The following is a 14,596-nucleotide window of genomic DNA, read 5'->3' as shown; positions in this document are numbered from 1 at the left end:
AGTGTGTCAGACAGCAACATCCGCTTATTCTTAGATGACAACAGTTAATTAGCTCTTGTTTATGTTTTGACTATTGATAGACTTAAATTATATTCATATTGTCATGCAGAACAAACACACAGAAAGGTTTGCCTTTGATCTAAATACATTTTTTCCTTGGCTGCAGTGACATTTGAACTGTATATCAGAATAAAAAACTTCTAAGAAATCAGGCATAAAAATAGTAGGGGCGGGGGTGGGGTGGGAGGGGGGCGCTGCAAAAAAAAGTAAATCATCTAAATCAGATAATTTAAAAAACATCTGATTAATGATAATTTTGGCTTGAAAACCAAGTGCCTTATTTCAACAGACATTCAAGTTGACTTATAAAAATGCAGACATTACCTTTGAGATTGACTTTACAAAATGCCATGAATATCTCTGCAAATATCTCAATCCTCTTATCACTTTGACTTTTTAAAGATTTAATGCTATAGTTGTAAGTATAAAGCATATTCCTTATGTATAATTCTTGAACTAGAGTGAATTTCATTCTTTCATTATGTTTAAAAAGCTTTCCTTCTTCCTGATCCTTATAAACTCCCTTCGAACAATATTTATTAAAGGTCAAGAAAATGGTTTTTCTAGAAGTCAAAATAGCATATCACTTGTAGTAATTTAAATTGCAGAAGAGTTTGTATCTTTACTACATTCTGTGTAACAATGCTTTTGCTCTGTAAAGTATTCTGGGGGTGTTGGAATATTTTTCTTTTGAAGACAAATGCTCCATGGTTGGCATGCTCTAGCCACTGCTGCACCCATTTAAAGACTTCTAGGTTAGAGTTAAGCATGGGCAAAGCATCCCTCAAGGGAAAGTGTAGGTACTGGAGATCCTAGCCTTTTTCTATACCCTATTGTTGTTCTTTTTCTTTTTTATTCCCCATTTTTCTTCTCAAAGAAACATAAAGAGGCACCAGTAAAAAATATAAGTATTCTTGTTTGGTGTCCTTGATTAGAAGTCGTGCAGACATCAGGGAGCAAAAACCAAAGTGATTATTCACATAATCCTCAACGCTGAACATTTTAAAATACACTGCAACAAAATAAATTGTAAAAGGTAGTTTTAAATGTACCCTCTGTCTCTACTACATTGTCCTCGTATCACTAGGATAATTTAGCACTGAAATCAGCTTAGGCAATCATAAAAGTTAAAGAGCTGCCCCAGGCAGCGTTTTCGTTCCAAAACTTTCCACAGAACTTCAGCCATCATGATGTCTTGATCCCTTGTGTCCAAGGAGTGGTCAAGGTTTATCATTCAGCCTTCAACAGAAGAATTTGACCCTGATGGAGCGGCAGCTATAATCATATGGTATTTTTAGGAAAGTGATACACTGAAAAATAATATCACAATTATGTATTTATGAAATGTTGGTTTCTACAAACTGGAGATTTAAGAATGATTGCTAGAACAAATCAATACATTTCTAAAAGAAAATAAAAATGCACAGAGATAGTGTCAATCAAATCGATTATGAAAAATCACAGTCCTGTTATCTTCATAATGAATGCAGTACAGTGTCATAAATGCCCTTACATCCTTGTCACATAGTGTGAATTACAAAGAGAAAGACCAAAGAAATGGTAAATTGACTTCCCTTGAACAGGGTCTGATACGTGAATCCTTTGTCCCTTTCTCACTTATTAGATGCCTTTCATTAGTGAGCTCTCATAGTCTAATAATCCAAAAATACTCATAATTATGGGAAGACAATATCATTGCCATTTTCACAGTCATATTATCATATTTTTAGTGTGTTGAGTACAGCAATTATTCATGAAAAGTAACACATGTAAGTATGAATAAAATATCTTTATGTACAAAGTGGCATGGCAGGATTTTGACCCAATATTTAATAATACACTTGCAAATTTTCCCTGCATTAACATAGTAGAAAACAATAAATACAAACGTTAGGTAATAAAAGAACACTGAGAAAGTAGGAAAGTCTCCGTGGATAAGAAATGTTAGTTCTGAAAACTCTAAACTCAAGGGACAGTCATTTCATCAGTGAAGGCACCTGCCTGGGCTGTCAGGTTACCTGCTCACAGATGCCCCTCCTAAAATTCCCTCCCCTAGGAATGTTCCTATAAAATGTGGTAATGTGTTTTTTCACATCTTAAAGGACAGGAGAGGCCCAGGATGGTTTCCAGTTCTCTTAGATTATTGCGTGTCATCTGGACATCACTTTATTGGGACAGGTGCATACTGGCGAGCAGGATTGGAGGTCAGGATTGAATCCACAGGGCTTTCTCCCTTTCTAACCGAGGAACACAGAAGCTGAAGAGTAAGCCTGTGGGGTGGGAAAGGGGGAAACAAAAAAGGTCAGATTCCAAGAAAGTGAAGACGTAGAGATGCTGGGGACACCATCCCTTGGTAAGAAATGTTAGCGACCAGCTGAATTTTTCCACCCAGTAGAGTCACTGGAATGTCTCATAAGCACTTCAACCTCAACAAGTCTGAAAGGAAACCCACTAGACTGCCTCCCAAACCTATTCTCTCTTGCTCCGTAATTCCAATCTTTGCTCTTACCTTCATGATCCATCCGGGCACTCATGCTAGATGTGTGGGCATAATCTATACCCCTAATAGTTCTCCTTCCCCAATGCCTACATTCACACAATCCCTACCTCTGGAGAATGTCACCTTCCAGACAATTCTTTATTCTATTCTGCCTCTTCCTCTGTATCCCTACTGTATCTGCAGACCTGGTGAAGCCCTTGTTCTTTTCCCGGGGAATACTGGAATAGCCCTCTGACCTCTCCCCTTCCAGTCTTACTCCTGTTGAATTAATCTTCCACACTGAACACTGAGTGATGTGTCTCAAGCACAAATCTCATCGTATTCCTCTTCTGATTAAAGCACTTCACCGCACCCTATCACTAACGCGACATCGTTTGAGGTCTGTTGCTTGCGGTAACAATGTGAGTAATTAAGGAATTGATTGGCAACTTTCATGCTTTGCTTCCGTGTACTTATCAGGGAGAAGAGTGAAGAGGCAACTCTGCACTTCTCCTTCACAGAAAGGAGAGTCAGGGCTTTGGTTTATTACTTTGGGTTTTCTTGTTTGCGGTACAGAAAGAACTTTCTGTATTGGCGCCCCGAAACAGCAGGAGATGGAAGCTTCTGTGCTTTAACTGGGAAAGGGGCACATGCCCGGCATGGCGGGGTAGGTGCTGTCGTGCTGCTGATGGCAGTGCTGGTGGTTTGCTGGAGTCTGGGAGGAGGATGATATGGTGGGGGTGAGGGTGGGCAGTGGACCAGCGTGGAGACCTGCATCTTGCTCCCTCATGGCATGGTCGGTGAGGCAGGACCTTTGCTAGGGATGGTTGCGTTGCTGCCTTGCAGTGCGGGAGCCGGACACTGGTTACTGTGTCTTGCGGGACAGTTGGAAGAACAGAGAGTGGACACAGGATCCAGATCAAGCCTTAGTCTGTGGAAAGGACTGTAAAGCAGGGCATTTCTTTTTTCTTTCTTTTTTTTTTTTTTTTTTTTTTTTTTTTTGCGGTACGCGGGCCTCTCACTGTTGTGGCCTCTCCCGTTGCGGAGCACAGGCTCCGGACGCGCAGGCTCAGCGGCCATGGCTCACGGGCCCAGCCGCTCCGCGGCATGTGGGATCCTCCCAGACCGGGGCACGAACCCGTGTCCCCTGCATTGGCAGGCTGGCTCTCAACCACTGCGCCACCAGGGAAGCCCCCATGATAGATTCTTTAATCATATTGACAACACTTTATAAGCAAAGAAGCACAATGGTTCTAGGAGCAAAGGTCATTCTATCCTGGTTTTATAGATGTGGAACCTACTGCAAAGCATTATAAGGAAATTTGTTGAAGGCCATAGACTAGGATCAGAAAATAAATCTTGCTTTACTTGTGATGTTTTCTTTTTAGCCCTCATTCTTCATTTTAAAATGTAAGAAAAATAATTGAAGAACATGTTAAGTTTTTCTGGAAGTTCACCAAGATGCTTTTAGATTATCAAGGGTATCATTTAGAAAAGTACAGAAGTACAGTGAATTGCATCTGCAAGAAAAATAGAAATGGGTAACATTCCACTTTGTTGAGGATCTGTGGGATGAGACTTTCATACAAGTTATTGGTCTTGCTGCCCCTTGGTTCTTCGTTGATCTGAAACTCCCCCTCACTTCTTAAACTGGCAGGTGGCTTGGAACAGAACGGACAGGAGACCTACTGGAGAGGGAGCGGCCAGGTGGCAGTAGGTCTCCTCCCTTCTAAAGCACAGGATTGCTCTCAGAACAATCAAAAGACTTTCTTTTCAGTTCTAAAATTGTTTTTCCCCTCATTTAAGATATATCTTGGACATGTCTACATGCAATTTAAAAATTGTCTTGATAATCACTTTTGCTAGTTGTATAATGTCATTGATTGGATCATACCTAATTTATCTGAAATTTCCATACCACTGGACATGCTGTTTCTAAATGTTTGCTACCATTCTTTGTATATTAATCTTTAATCACATTTCAGATAATTTCCTTTTGAAAATTTCCTAGAAGTGAAATTACTAGGTGACAAATGTGAATATTTTAAGTCTCTTAGTGAATATTACCAAACTGCTCTTTGGAAAGATTAATTCAGTTAATCCAATTTATACTGTCAAATGCAGCATGTACTATTTGCTTCACCAGTATGATTTTTAAAAATTAGAAGAAGGAAAACTCAAGTAATTGAAGGTTATAATTTTTTTGGTCTTAATTCCATTTTTGATTAGTAATAGTACAGGAACTCTTCTATCATTTTATATTACCATTTTTATTTCCTCCTCTGTGAATTGCCTGTTCCTGGCCTTTGCTCATTTAAAAAATTTCTGATGTATATAACTGTCTTTGTATATTTAAAATACTAATGAATTGGTCTCATATTTATGACAAACATATTCCCGATTTATAATTTATAGTTTTCTTTATGATAATTTTTATGTTTGGAAATTTTAAGTCATGATGTAGTAGAATTCCTATTATTTCCATTGTGTTATATTGTTTCCTGGTCTGAAAATTCTTAATCAGACACATAACACAACCTAACAAATTTTTCTTCTACTTTTTTTTACATTTAGTTTTTTAATATATTTTCCCCATATAGATATTATTAGCTAATGTCCCTTCACACTCGTTATTAACCAGTTTGTTCAGACCATTTGTTGGCATCAGTAAGAAAAGGATGTGCTTTCCTGCTCTACATTTTGGCATAAAAATTCTGGCCTTAGCAGAAGTCCTATGTAACAGCAAATCAATTCCTTGTCACTTTGTCATAAAATAATTAATCTCTTGTCATAAAAGAATTAATCTCAGAAGAAGATAACAGAGCATATTTGCATTACAAGTGAGCACAAATATGTATAGAAGTACATACAGCTAATGTATCTCTAATCTTTGATTCCAGCGGCCTTCAAAACTTACCCCAAGTTACTTTTGTACTAATAGCCATTTTGAGGGAGGTATCAGCTAATAGCTGGGAGGAAAATGAATTATACAGGGAAAGTTTAAACTAAAATAATCATTTTCTTATTCTAAATAAATTATGGTCCCTAAATATAGCAATAAATCTGCAGTGAAAGATAATAGTTTTTGAAACTCCTATCAACCTTCCTCTTGTTGACATAAAAGTCTTAAGAGATTTTAGAACTAGATTGAATTGATCAATTGTATCAATCATGCCCATATAGCTTTTTAATTTTTTTCTCTATTTTCTTATTTCTTATGTGCGATTTCATGTTCTCACTAGACAAAGCTTTGCAGAGAGGGCAAGGGTCATAGATTAAAGGTATTTTGGAATTCCATTAAATATAACAGTCAGCACAAAATAGATGATCTTTATATGAAGCAGCAGCATTAAATACATCTAGAAATGTATCCTGAGGTGAAAAATTTTAACATGAGTGAATGTTTCCATATCAGTGTTTGCGGTTGCATACCAATCCAAAGACTTCTCAATTTCTTTTCTCAACTTCTAGTTCTGATAAATGCATTCCTATTTATCCTGAATTTCCGAGTTGATATCTTATTTCTAGGTGATATCTGATTTCTAGGAGAAAGCAAGTACTCAGCGGTTACTACATTTAAAGTACAATGGTTGCTAATAGAAATATATTGAAAAAGAGTAAGACAAATAGACAATAGAACTGACCAATTTCAAATATGTTTCTTCCCATTACTTTCATCTTTACTCTTCAGAACATTGTTATGTAATTCCACAATTACTCAGAAAGGCAACAGAAGCTATTTACCTCTGCAAATCAAAAGACATGAGATTAGAGGCTAGGAATATTTTTTCAAGTACAAAAATTGAAAGGAATGGGAGTTGGATAATAATTCATTTTGTTGAGCTTGTTTGGGTCAGTACTCTTCCTTTTCTTCTGTATAGAGACTGTCTCCTGCATAGAGACTTTTCTTTCTTTCTCTTTCCAACTGAACAGAAGACTTCTTCTTCCTCCAAACTGGACAATTAGTCACTAAGATTTGAGCATTTTAACAATCTGGAAAGCATCCTTTTACTAGCCACAGGATTGCAAAGAAACCATAGCTTGTACGGAAGGAAGCTTGCCATATACTAGAGAGGGCTGGACCACGTCTCCACAAATTTCTCACACTTCTCAGGTTCTTGAATCTTGCATCTGAAAGAGTGCATTGCAAAAGGATAGGCAAAGGCCCAGATTCCTCTCATCCTAACCCACCCCTTGCTGGCTAGACAAGGATGAAATTCTGACACTGATGCATGTCTGGATGACACTCCTTTGTTTACGTCTCCTGCTCCTGGCCAGAGAAGCATGGCTGGCATCATTTATTCAATAAACACTGGCTGAGTATCCATAACAGCACTGTCTTTGTGCTGGGAAGTAGACATAGGTAGTGGGCATAACAATGATATTCCCCCCGGACGCTACCCAGAGTGACTACCATCGTGTGTAGGCCAATTCTGGGCATACACCTATTTATCTGTTCTTTTGCTTTTTTACTATTAGTTGCTAAAGGGTAAATTTCTCTGCAGGTTCTAAAAATTATCAAACCCTAATTGTGAGGGCACTTAATCAATGCTGCTTGTGAAAAATAAGTCAAAAGAAACTTTTCTTACCCAATTCTAGAAAAGCAAAAGACGGTCCCATGCTAAGCTGGAAAGGTTAATTCCAGCAGGCCTGAAATCGGGCTGAGTTGTTTTACTGAAATAAGACATGTACCTGCATTGCACTGACTCCTGGTCAAAGAATGGAACACACAGAATAGCAGTTGCTTGTGATCATAGTTTTGAGAGGCTTCAGTTATTCATTGATTAACAATTAATGTAATGAGATTGATCACCTTGCATCTGGTCTCATTGAGACACCTGGAGGGCTCTGTTGCTCATCTAGTTATACAGCAAGAATGTACCTACATGACCATCTGGGTACTGTAAGTTCCCTATATACTAACGAGTTCCGTTCCAAGAGTGTGTTCGTAAGTCCAGTTTGTTCGTAAGTCCAGTTTGTTCGTAAGTCCAACAAAGTTAGCCTAGGTACCCAACTAACACAATCAGCTGTATAGTACTGTACTGTCATAGGTTTATAATACTTTTCACACAAATAATACATTAAAAAAAACAAAAAATGAAGGAAACATTTTTACTCTTACAGTACAGTACCTTGAAAAGTACAGTAGTACAGGACCACAGCTGGCCTACAGGGGCCGGCATCGAGTGAACAGGCAAGAGGAGTTACTGACTGGAGGAGGGAGAGGAGGTGGGAGATGGTAGAGCTGAAAGGTCGTTAGGAATAGGAGACAGAGTGCAGTTTCACTCATGCCTGACATTGATGGAACGCATGTTTGCGTCTTGGAAAGTTCGCAACTTGAAGGTTCATATGCGGGGAACTTACTGTATAAGAAGCCCCAGCTGAGAGTGCATTTTGGATCACCTTGTTTGAGGTACTTTGTGCACACATCCATGGTTCCTGGCTCCAGAGAGAAAGTACATCTGGGTACGGTTCTTACTGAGAGAGGACAATTGGACCTCCCACCTGGAATCTCTGGACCCCTCTCCCTGAGCCAGCCTTTGGCTGTGATGCACATTCTTACCTTAATGCAGCTCCTATGTCATATACTATTTTTTTTTTTTTTACTGTCATTTTGGGTCCTGCAAATCTTCCTTAGCAATAGAACCCTGTCTAACTGCCACTGTTAAGTATATATATGCTGACCCAGGCAGAGGCAAACTGCATCTATGAGGAAGCATTACCAACAGGCAGAAAGGAGGAATTGTATCATTCCTGAGGTAGGCAGGGCAACTGGAAGAATCTTCTACAGCCCCCCAGACATTTATTTCTCAGGCAAGTGTTCTTAGAGTTTGTTTTTAGACAAATAGAAAATGATGGTTTAACTGACACAAGCTATTAACTTTTCAGGTTATAAAAGTCTTTAACAATAATCTGGGCTGCAGCAGGCTAACGAAACAGATATTAACGAGTATCTCAGTGAGTGGAATTAGGGAACTTACATATTTATCGCCCAGGTGTGGAGAGGATTCATCAAGCTGTCAGTTCTTGGTTTTTCCTTGTGCAGAGTGCTCACCTAAAAGCAGAAGATATGCTTTGATCTATAAGCTCAGAGAGTGAATAACGATGAAAATAAAAGTTTCTTGGCTTGTTTTCTGTTTTTCAAGGAAAGTCCAATTTCCCTTCAAGAACGTCATTAGAGCCACAACTTACCTCTTGGTGTTGCCTGGAAATTGTTCACCAAGATTTATGAGCTTTATTCGGCCATTGTTTATTTTTACCCTAGAGGAGCAATGCTAACTCACTCCCTGCAGATGGGGGGTGTGAGTTGGGAGGTGATAGCAAGAGAGGCGCCCTAGGGAGTAAGTTATTGAATTTTGCTTGTTCCATAAGCTGGCTCTGCCTGAGCAAAACTACATCGTATATTTAAAATGCCATTTTATCAGGAAAACATTCTAGGGTCCTTTGTTTAGATAATTCAGTGAGAGTTTTGTGAAAATGAATTTATAGGCCAACATGAATACTTTGGTGACATACAAAGCAGCACAGAGAACATTGCTCAAAATAACCATGTTATTCCATCATCAATATAAAGATAAATATTTTAAAGATAAATAAGATAAATATTAACTTAGGATGATGGGGAGCTGAGAGGCCCCAAGCACTTTTTTAAAAAATTTATTTATTTAATTTAATTTTGGTCGTCGTTGCTGCACGGGGGCTTTCTTTAGTTGCGGCAAGCAGGGGCTGCTCTTCATTGAGGTGCTCACTCAGGCTTCTCATTGCGGTGGCTTCTCTTGTTGCAGAGCACGGGCTCTAGGCACGCGGGCTCAGGAGTTGTGGCACATGAGCTTAGTTGCTCCGTGGCATGTGGGATCTTCCCGGCCCAGGGCTCGAACCTGTGTCCCCTGCATTGGCAGGTGGATTCTTAACCACTGCGCCAGCAGGGAAGCCCCCAAGCATTTTTACTTGCTCTTGGATTTGTGTTCAAAGCATTCCACATTACCTGTGTCTTTCATGTAGATTCAAGTAACAACAGCAGTCACATTATATAAAAGCAGTATGGGTCCAAGTGTCCAGCTTTGAGAACAAATGTCATTGTTTTGCTCCAGCTTTTATCTGCCAGCTAAGAAACCAGTCTTCTGGGGACTCCATTGATGTCACCCATTACCTGCACTGTCATGGTGATAGTAAATAGTACCAGAGACCTAAGAAGAACAAACCTGGGGCTCCCCTTCAAGAGTTCCTCAAGTCTTCTGCTTCAAAAAATGTCAGGCTCAGAGCAACAGCCCTCACAGCCCCTGCCCCACTACAACCCTTTGCTCACTACTGTTTATTTAACAAAAAGCACGGCATGTCCTGGAATCCATGGCTATAAAGTACAGGAATAAGAAGTAAACAAAAGAAACATTTATTGAACCCCTGCTGTCTGCCAGAGTCATGTAAAACAAATCATATGAAAAACTTCAATTCTTAATACCTCCCAAAGTCTGTCTAACTGGGAATAGAAAGTGTGGAAAGATTCAATAACCATATGATTCAAATAACAGTTACAATAATGATATATACGGTAAAAGCAAACAAAGTACATATACACCTAGAAAAAAACAACTGGAAAGAAATACACCAAATGCCAATACTGATCATATCAAGGTTTTCTCTCATAAGTAATTTTTAATTCTTTTCTATTCTCCATTTTCCCCCATTCTCCATTATGCATAACGTGGTCAAATATTAAAATGGCAGTTTAAGCCACGAAGAGATATTCAAGGCAGTAGTGCATGCTTGCCAATCAACAGTTAGAGGAGAGAAAGACCATGTACAGCTGGGACAGTCAAGGAAGTCTTGGTGTAAATGCAGAGATTGACGCAACAACTATTGAAGGGCTGTGAAGACAGATGCCGAATCTCTGTATGGTTTTATACATCTATGAATCTTTCCCTCATCTTTACAGTTGTTCATTTCCAGTTGTTAATGAACGTTTGTAAAACATAAATAAACAGAAAAGTAACTGTACATTTAATAATTACCATAACATACTAATTAGTATTAGTATACTAATAATATATGAATAATATGTAATTACCACAATGCGTAGGAGGGGAGGTGGGAGTGACAAAGGAGACCAAGGTGCTGTCTCCTCCTTCAAAAGAGCTTGAGCTCAGTGAGGAACACAGAGGATAGGAGATGAGTGACATCTGGGAAGTACATGTTATTAAATGGTTCAAAATTTGAGCAAGTGAAATCTGGCACATCATGAAAGGCCTTGTAGACGTGCTAAAGTGTTGGAACTTAATCTTAAGTAATTAAAACTTATCAGAGTTTTCTAAGCAAAGGAAAATTATAAATGGCTTCAGATCTGCTTTTTCTTCCTCCAAATAGTTCAAAACCAAGTGATGCTTTGAAATTAAATTCAGTGATACAGTATTTTCTTTTTTTTGTGGAATCATGTATTCCTTAATTTAGGCAATTTTCTTCATATTTGTATAGCCTTACATGTTAAAAATGAGATAATGTACGTTAACTTTCTGAGGAGTGGTGTAAGTGGGAATCATCTTTAAAATGCATCATGTCACATGTATATTTTGTAGTAAATCATGAGGATGTTTAACTTGGAAGACTTCTTACTAAACCTGAGTGGCATCTTATATGTTCTCATAAAGGACTCCGTGATCTGCTATGTTTGGTGCTCATTTTTTTCTGAAAGCACGTTCTTGTGTATGCCCTAGTAGGCTTTCTCTTTTACATTAAAGAAAGCTCCCAATTGAAATAATCAAATTTTAAATGTTATGGGCCACATTTTCAATGGAAGAACCCTGCTTGAGAAAGAACGTATTTAGAAGAAGCAGGAAGTGTGGATGGATGAACACCATGGCCAATTAGAGGAGGAGGACTTGAGGCAAGGAACTGTCTTATCCAGAGAAAATACTCAGAACAATAACCATTACACATAGAGGCTTGTAGAAACCCAGAAAATTTAGCATCCACTGGCATTCCCCTGAAGGTGAGTTGCTGCAGAGCTCTGTTTCCTTGGAAACATGATATATTGACCTCTAAAATGGCAAAATTGATTTTGAGATATAAGACCAGAGTTTATAAATTGACATACTGACCAATCCAATGAATTCTTAAGACCATTGAATCTCAAATTTCATGTTGTTACCCACACTGGTGCATTAATTAATACTATGTCCCTTAGGCCATGTAGCACATAATATGAAATATGTAACAATCATCGGTTCCGAGTGGTGAATAGTCACATATTCTATCAAATTCTTTTTCTGTATTTTTTAACTCTTTAAAAATTTTTATATAGGAGATAGTGGAAATTTAGGCTAAACCTGTGAACTTATATAAAACCTAATCATTTCAGACTATTCTAGTTATATTTTAGAATGATGTCACTATTAGGGAAGAGATATTTAAGTGAAAATAATTATAATAATGTAATTTCTGTTGAGTATGGTGAGCATAATTTTATAACGAAAGCATATTTGAATAAGTTTTGAAAGAAGGTAGAAAGAGATTTGTTTGCAGGTGTTTCAGGAACCATCAAATCCTGTTAATGGTGGACAGACTTTAATAAAAACTGTGGTAGTACAAAGAGAATTTGGAGGGCATTGTTTTAGATTATCAGTTCTAGGCTATTGAAATCAACTCAGAGTCACCCATTTTAGTTTTCCCCATTACCAAATATTTTCTATAATCAGCTAGGTTGACTTTTGAGAGATTATTTTATTAAAAGAAGTGTGCTTCCTAACTTGAGCTTGGCAGAAATAAAAGTACCAGAGACTAGATCTTATTATTTCCATACTAATATTTCCTCCTTAGACCTATGACCTGAAAAGCTACTTATGAAGCAAAGGAACTTTGGGTAGTTAAAGGGTCTTCTTAACTATCCCACCGTGATCTACCCACTTATTATTGCAGTTAGTATGAGGGTGGGAGATAGTAGCTTACACAGAATTATCCTTGGGCCTTGAAGAAGAATCAGAAAGCAAATTTGCAACCAAGAAACACAATTCTCTGTGGATTCCCCCTCCTGAAAAACGCGATTCTGGTGTCAATTGTCATTTCCCTGGTAGAAACAGGTAGCAGAGCAGGTGATCCTGATCTCAGGCCCCTCCTCACCAGGAGAGCCAAGGGCTCCTATACGGAGGCTTCTGGTCCACAGCTTGGAGACCCCTAGAAGCTGCCCAGTGTTCGGTTTAAATCCCGAGGGGATAAAGGAGTGTGCATGAAATTACAGGTTGTCATGCTGCTCACAAGTCACAGGCAGATTCTGAGAACTTTTCTTGATAAATGGTGTAGTCGCACTCCGGGTCCTTCATAACCTTACTCAGGACTGGTTCACGTTTAGTCTCCTTGCCTGGAGGTTTTCCTTGACCAAGTAGAATAGGCTCAGCTACTTAGTCAAGGCTGGTAAACAGCCAGGAGAAACTGGTGAGTGGTTTCCAATTATCCTGTGGAGGAATTTTACTCTTTCATTCATTCATATGGTTACCTTCAATAGAACAGTGTGGGAATAAAGAAATGTGTAAGAGATACAAGAATGAAAGTCTCTCTTAAAAGAAAATGGCTCCCATGAGGGATCTGGCCATGTCGCTGCAGATTTTGGGTGCCCTTGCTTTTCAACCTCTTTTGTTTATCTGTTGTAGTTTGTTCTAGTTAGAATCTCCTACCTGAAATGGGGACCTTATTCAGCCTTTGATACCTTGCTCTTCAATTGGGACTATATTTATAGCCTTTTGTTTTACAAAATCGGTTTTTGCAACATATTTATAATGTTTATCATCTGATAGCTCTCACTTCACATAACATATGTATTGTGGGAGTATTTTGTATAGGTAAAATTGAGGGGACTGAATATAGTAAATGTCTTGATGTAACTTGATATTTAAATTAGAGCCACATAGATTGTTTCATAAAACTCAATTACTTTTTATTTATTTACTTTTTATTTTTTTGTCATATTGATGTTTTAAATATTTTGTTTACTCAAAACAAAAACGTAATCTATGTTTTTTTAATTTTTAAAAACTAGCATCTCATTTTTCATTGCTTTCGATACAAATATAATTCATACAAACCATATCTGTATTTTGAAAATCTTTTTAGATTGCAAACCAAACAAAATCAAAACCTAAGAAACTAGAAAAAAGAAATGTAAATTTTATCAGTAGGAAATTGTGTTTTGTCCTTACTGAGAAGCTCAATTAAAGTATTTGAAGTGATATAAAATATGATATACATTTTAACTGATGAATCCTAGTTCCAGTTGACTGTACACAGCCATTACCAAAAATGAAACAAAACAACAGCAATACTTTAAAAAAAACCCTGCGGCACACTTAGTGTTTTTTCTGCCACTACCGCAGAATAGAAAATGCCTGTAGTCACCACCCATTCTTTAGAACACATCTGCATGCAACCTCCAAAAGCCAGATGGTCTAATAATCTTACCAAAAATGATATTTCTAGGGCTCATCTTTCCTTCATAGGAGAATTTTGTATTTCTTGGGAGTTAATGATTGAGTTTTTCTAGAGAAGTTATGCTTTTTGGTTATGTTCACATGAACAAAATCCAAGTTAGATTTTGAAATAACCATTTTTCATCTAATTGACAATCTGGGAGCTTACCAGACTCATGAGAAATTGTCTTAACAGTGAGAAGCTTCACACTCTCTTTATCGGACTGAGGTCTATTTGGGAACAGAAAACATTAAGTTAGCGCCACAGTAATTAGCATTACGTATCTGTGAAGGAAAGTAAACATGATACAAACAGAAAGAAGAAGATACACGTGCATATATATTTTTAAGTGTTTCTATGGCAAAACTTGTGTTTCTTCATGTACAGACACATATACTTTTACAGCACTTTCATTTCTGGAATCAAGCCAATAAATCTCTGTTATTCTGTTATGGTGATGATCATCAGCTAAATTAAACATCAAGATGGGTCACGTAGGGACTTCCCTGGCAGTCCAGTGGTTAAGACTCCGCGCTCCCAATGCAGGGGGCACAGGTTCGATCCCTGGTGGGAGAACTAACATCCCTCATGCCGAGCGGCACACAG

At 38.1% G+C, this 14,596-nt stretch overlaps 1 protein-coding gene across 2 annotated transcripts in view; it reads right to left on the bottom strand.

Annotated features, from left to right (window-relative positions):
* Positions 1 to 1,376: 1,376 nt before the first annotated feature.
* EMCN (endomucin) overlaps positions 1,377 to 14,596 on the bottom strand; it is a 93,510-nt gene continuing 80,290 nt past the window's right edge. The window contains exons 10-13 of one of the 2 annotated variants that reach the window (XR_003002022.1): positions 14,159 to 14,220; positions 8,521 to 8,594; positions 6,184 to 6,285; positions 1,377 to 2,330 (exon numbers count right to left, since the gene is read on the bottom strand). Coding sequence is in view for 1 of the 2 variants with exons in the window: in XM_024736194.1 (XP_024591962.1) it covers positions 8,560 to 8,594; positions 14,159 to 14,220 (97 nt within the window). In the remaining variant the exon portion in view is untranslated. The remainder of the gene's footprint in view (positions 2,331 to 6,183; positions 6,286 to 8,520; positions 8,595 to 14,158; positions 14,221 to 14,596) is intronic. The other variant, XM_024736194.1, reaches the window with a different exon arrangement.

Source organism: Neophocaena asiaeorientalis, unplaced genomic scaffold (genome assembly GCF_003031525.2).
Source record: "Neophocaena asiaeorientalis asiaeorientalis breed wild unplaced genomic scaffold, Neophocaena_asiaeorientalis_V1.1 scaffold7, whole genome shotgun sequence".
Taxonomy (NCBI): Eukaryota; Metazoa; Chordata; class Mammalia; order Artiodactyla; family Phocoenidae; genus Neophocaena; species Neophocaena asiaeorientalis.
Note: the sequence above shows the minus strand (reverse complement) of the source record. Positions and strands in the feature narration are given on the sequence as shown.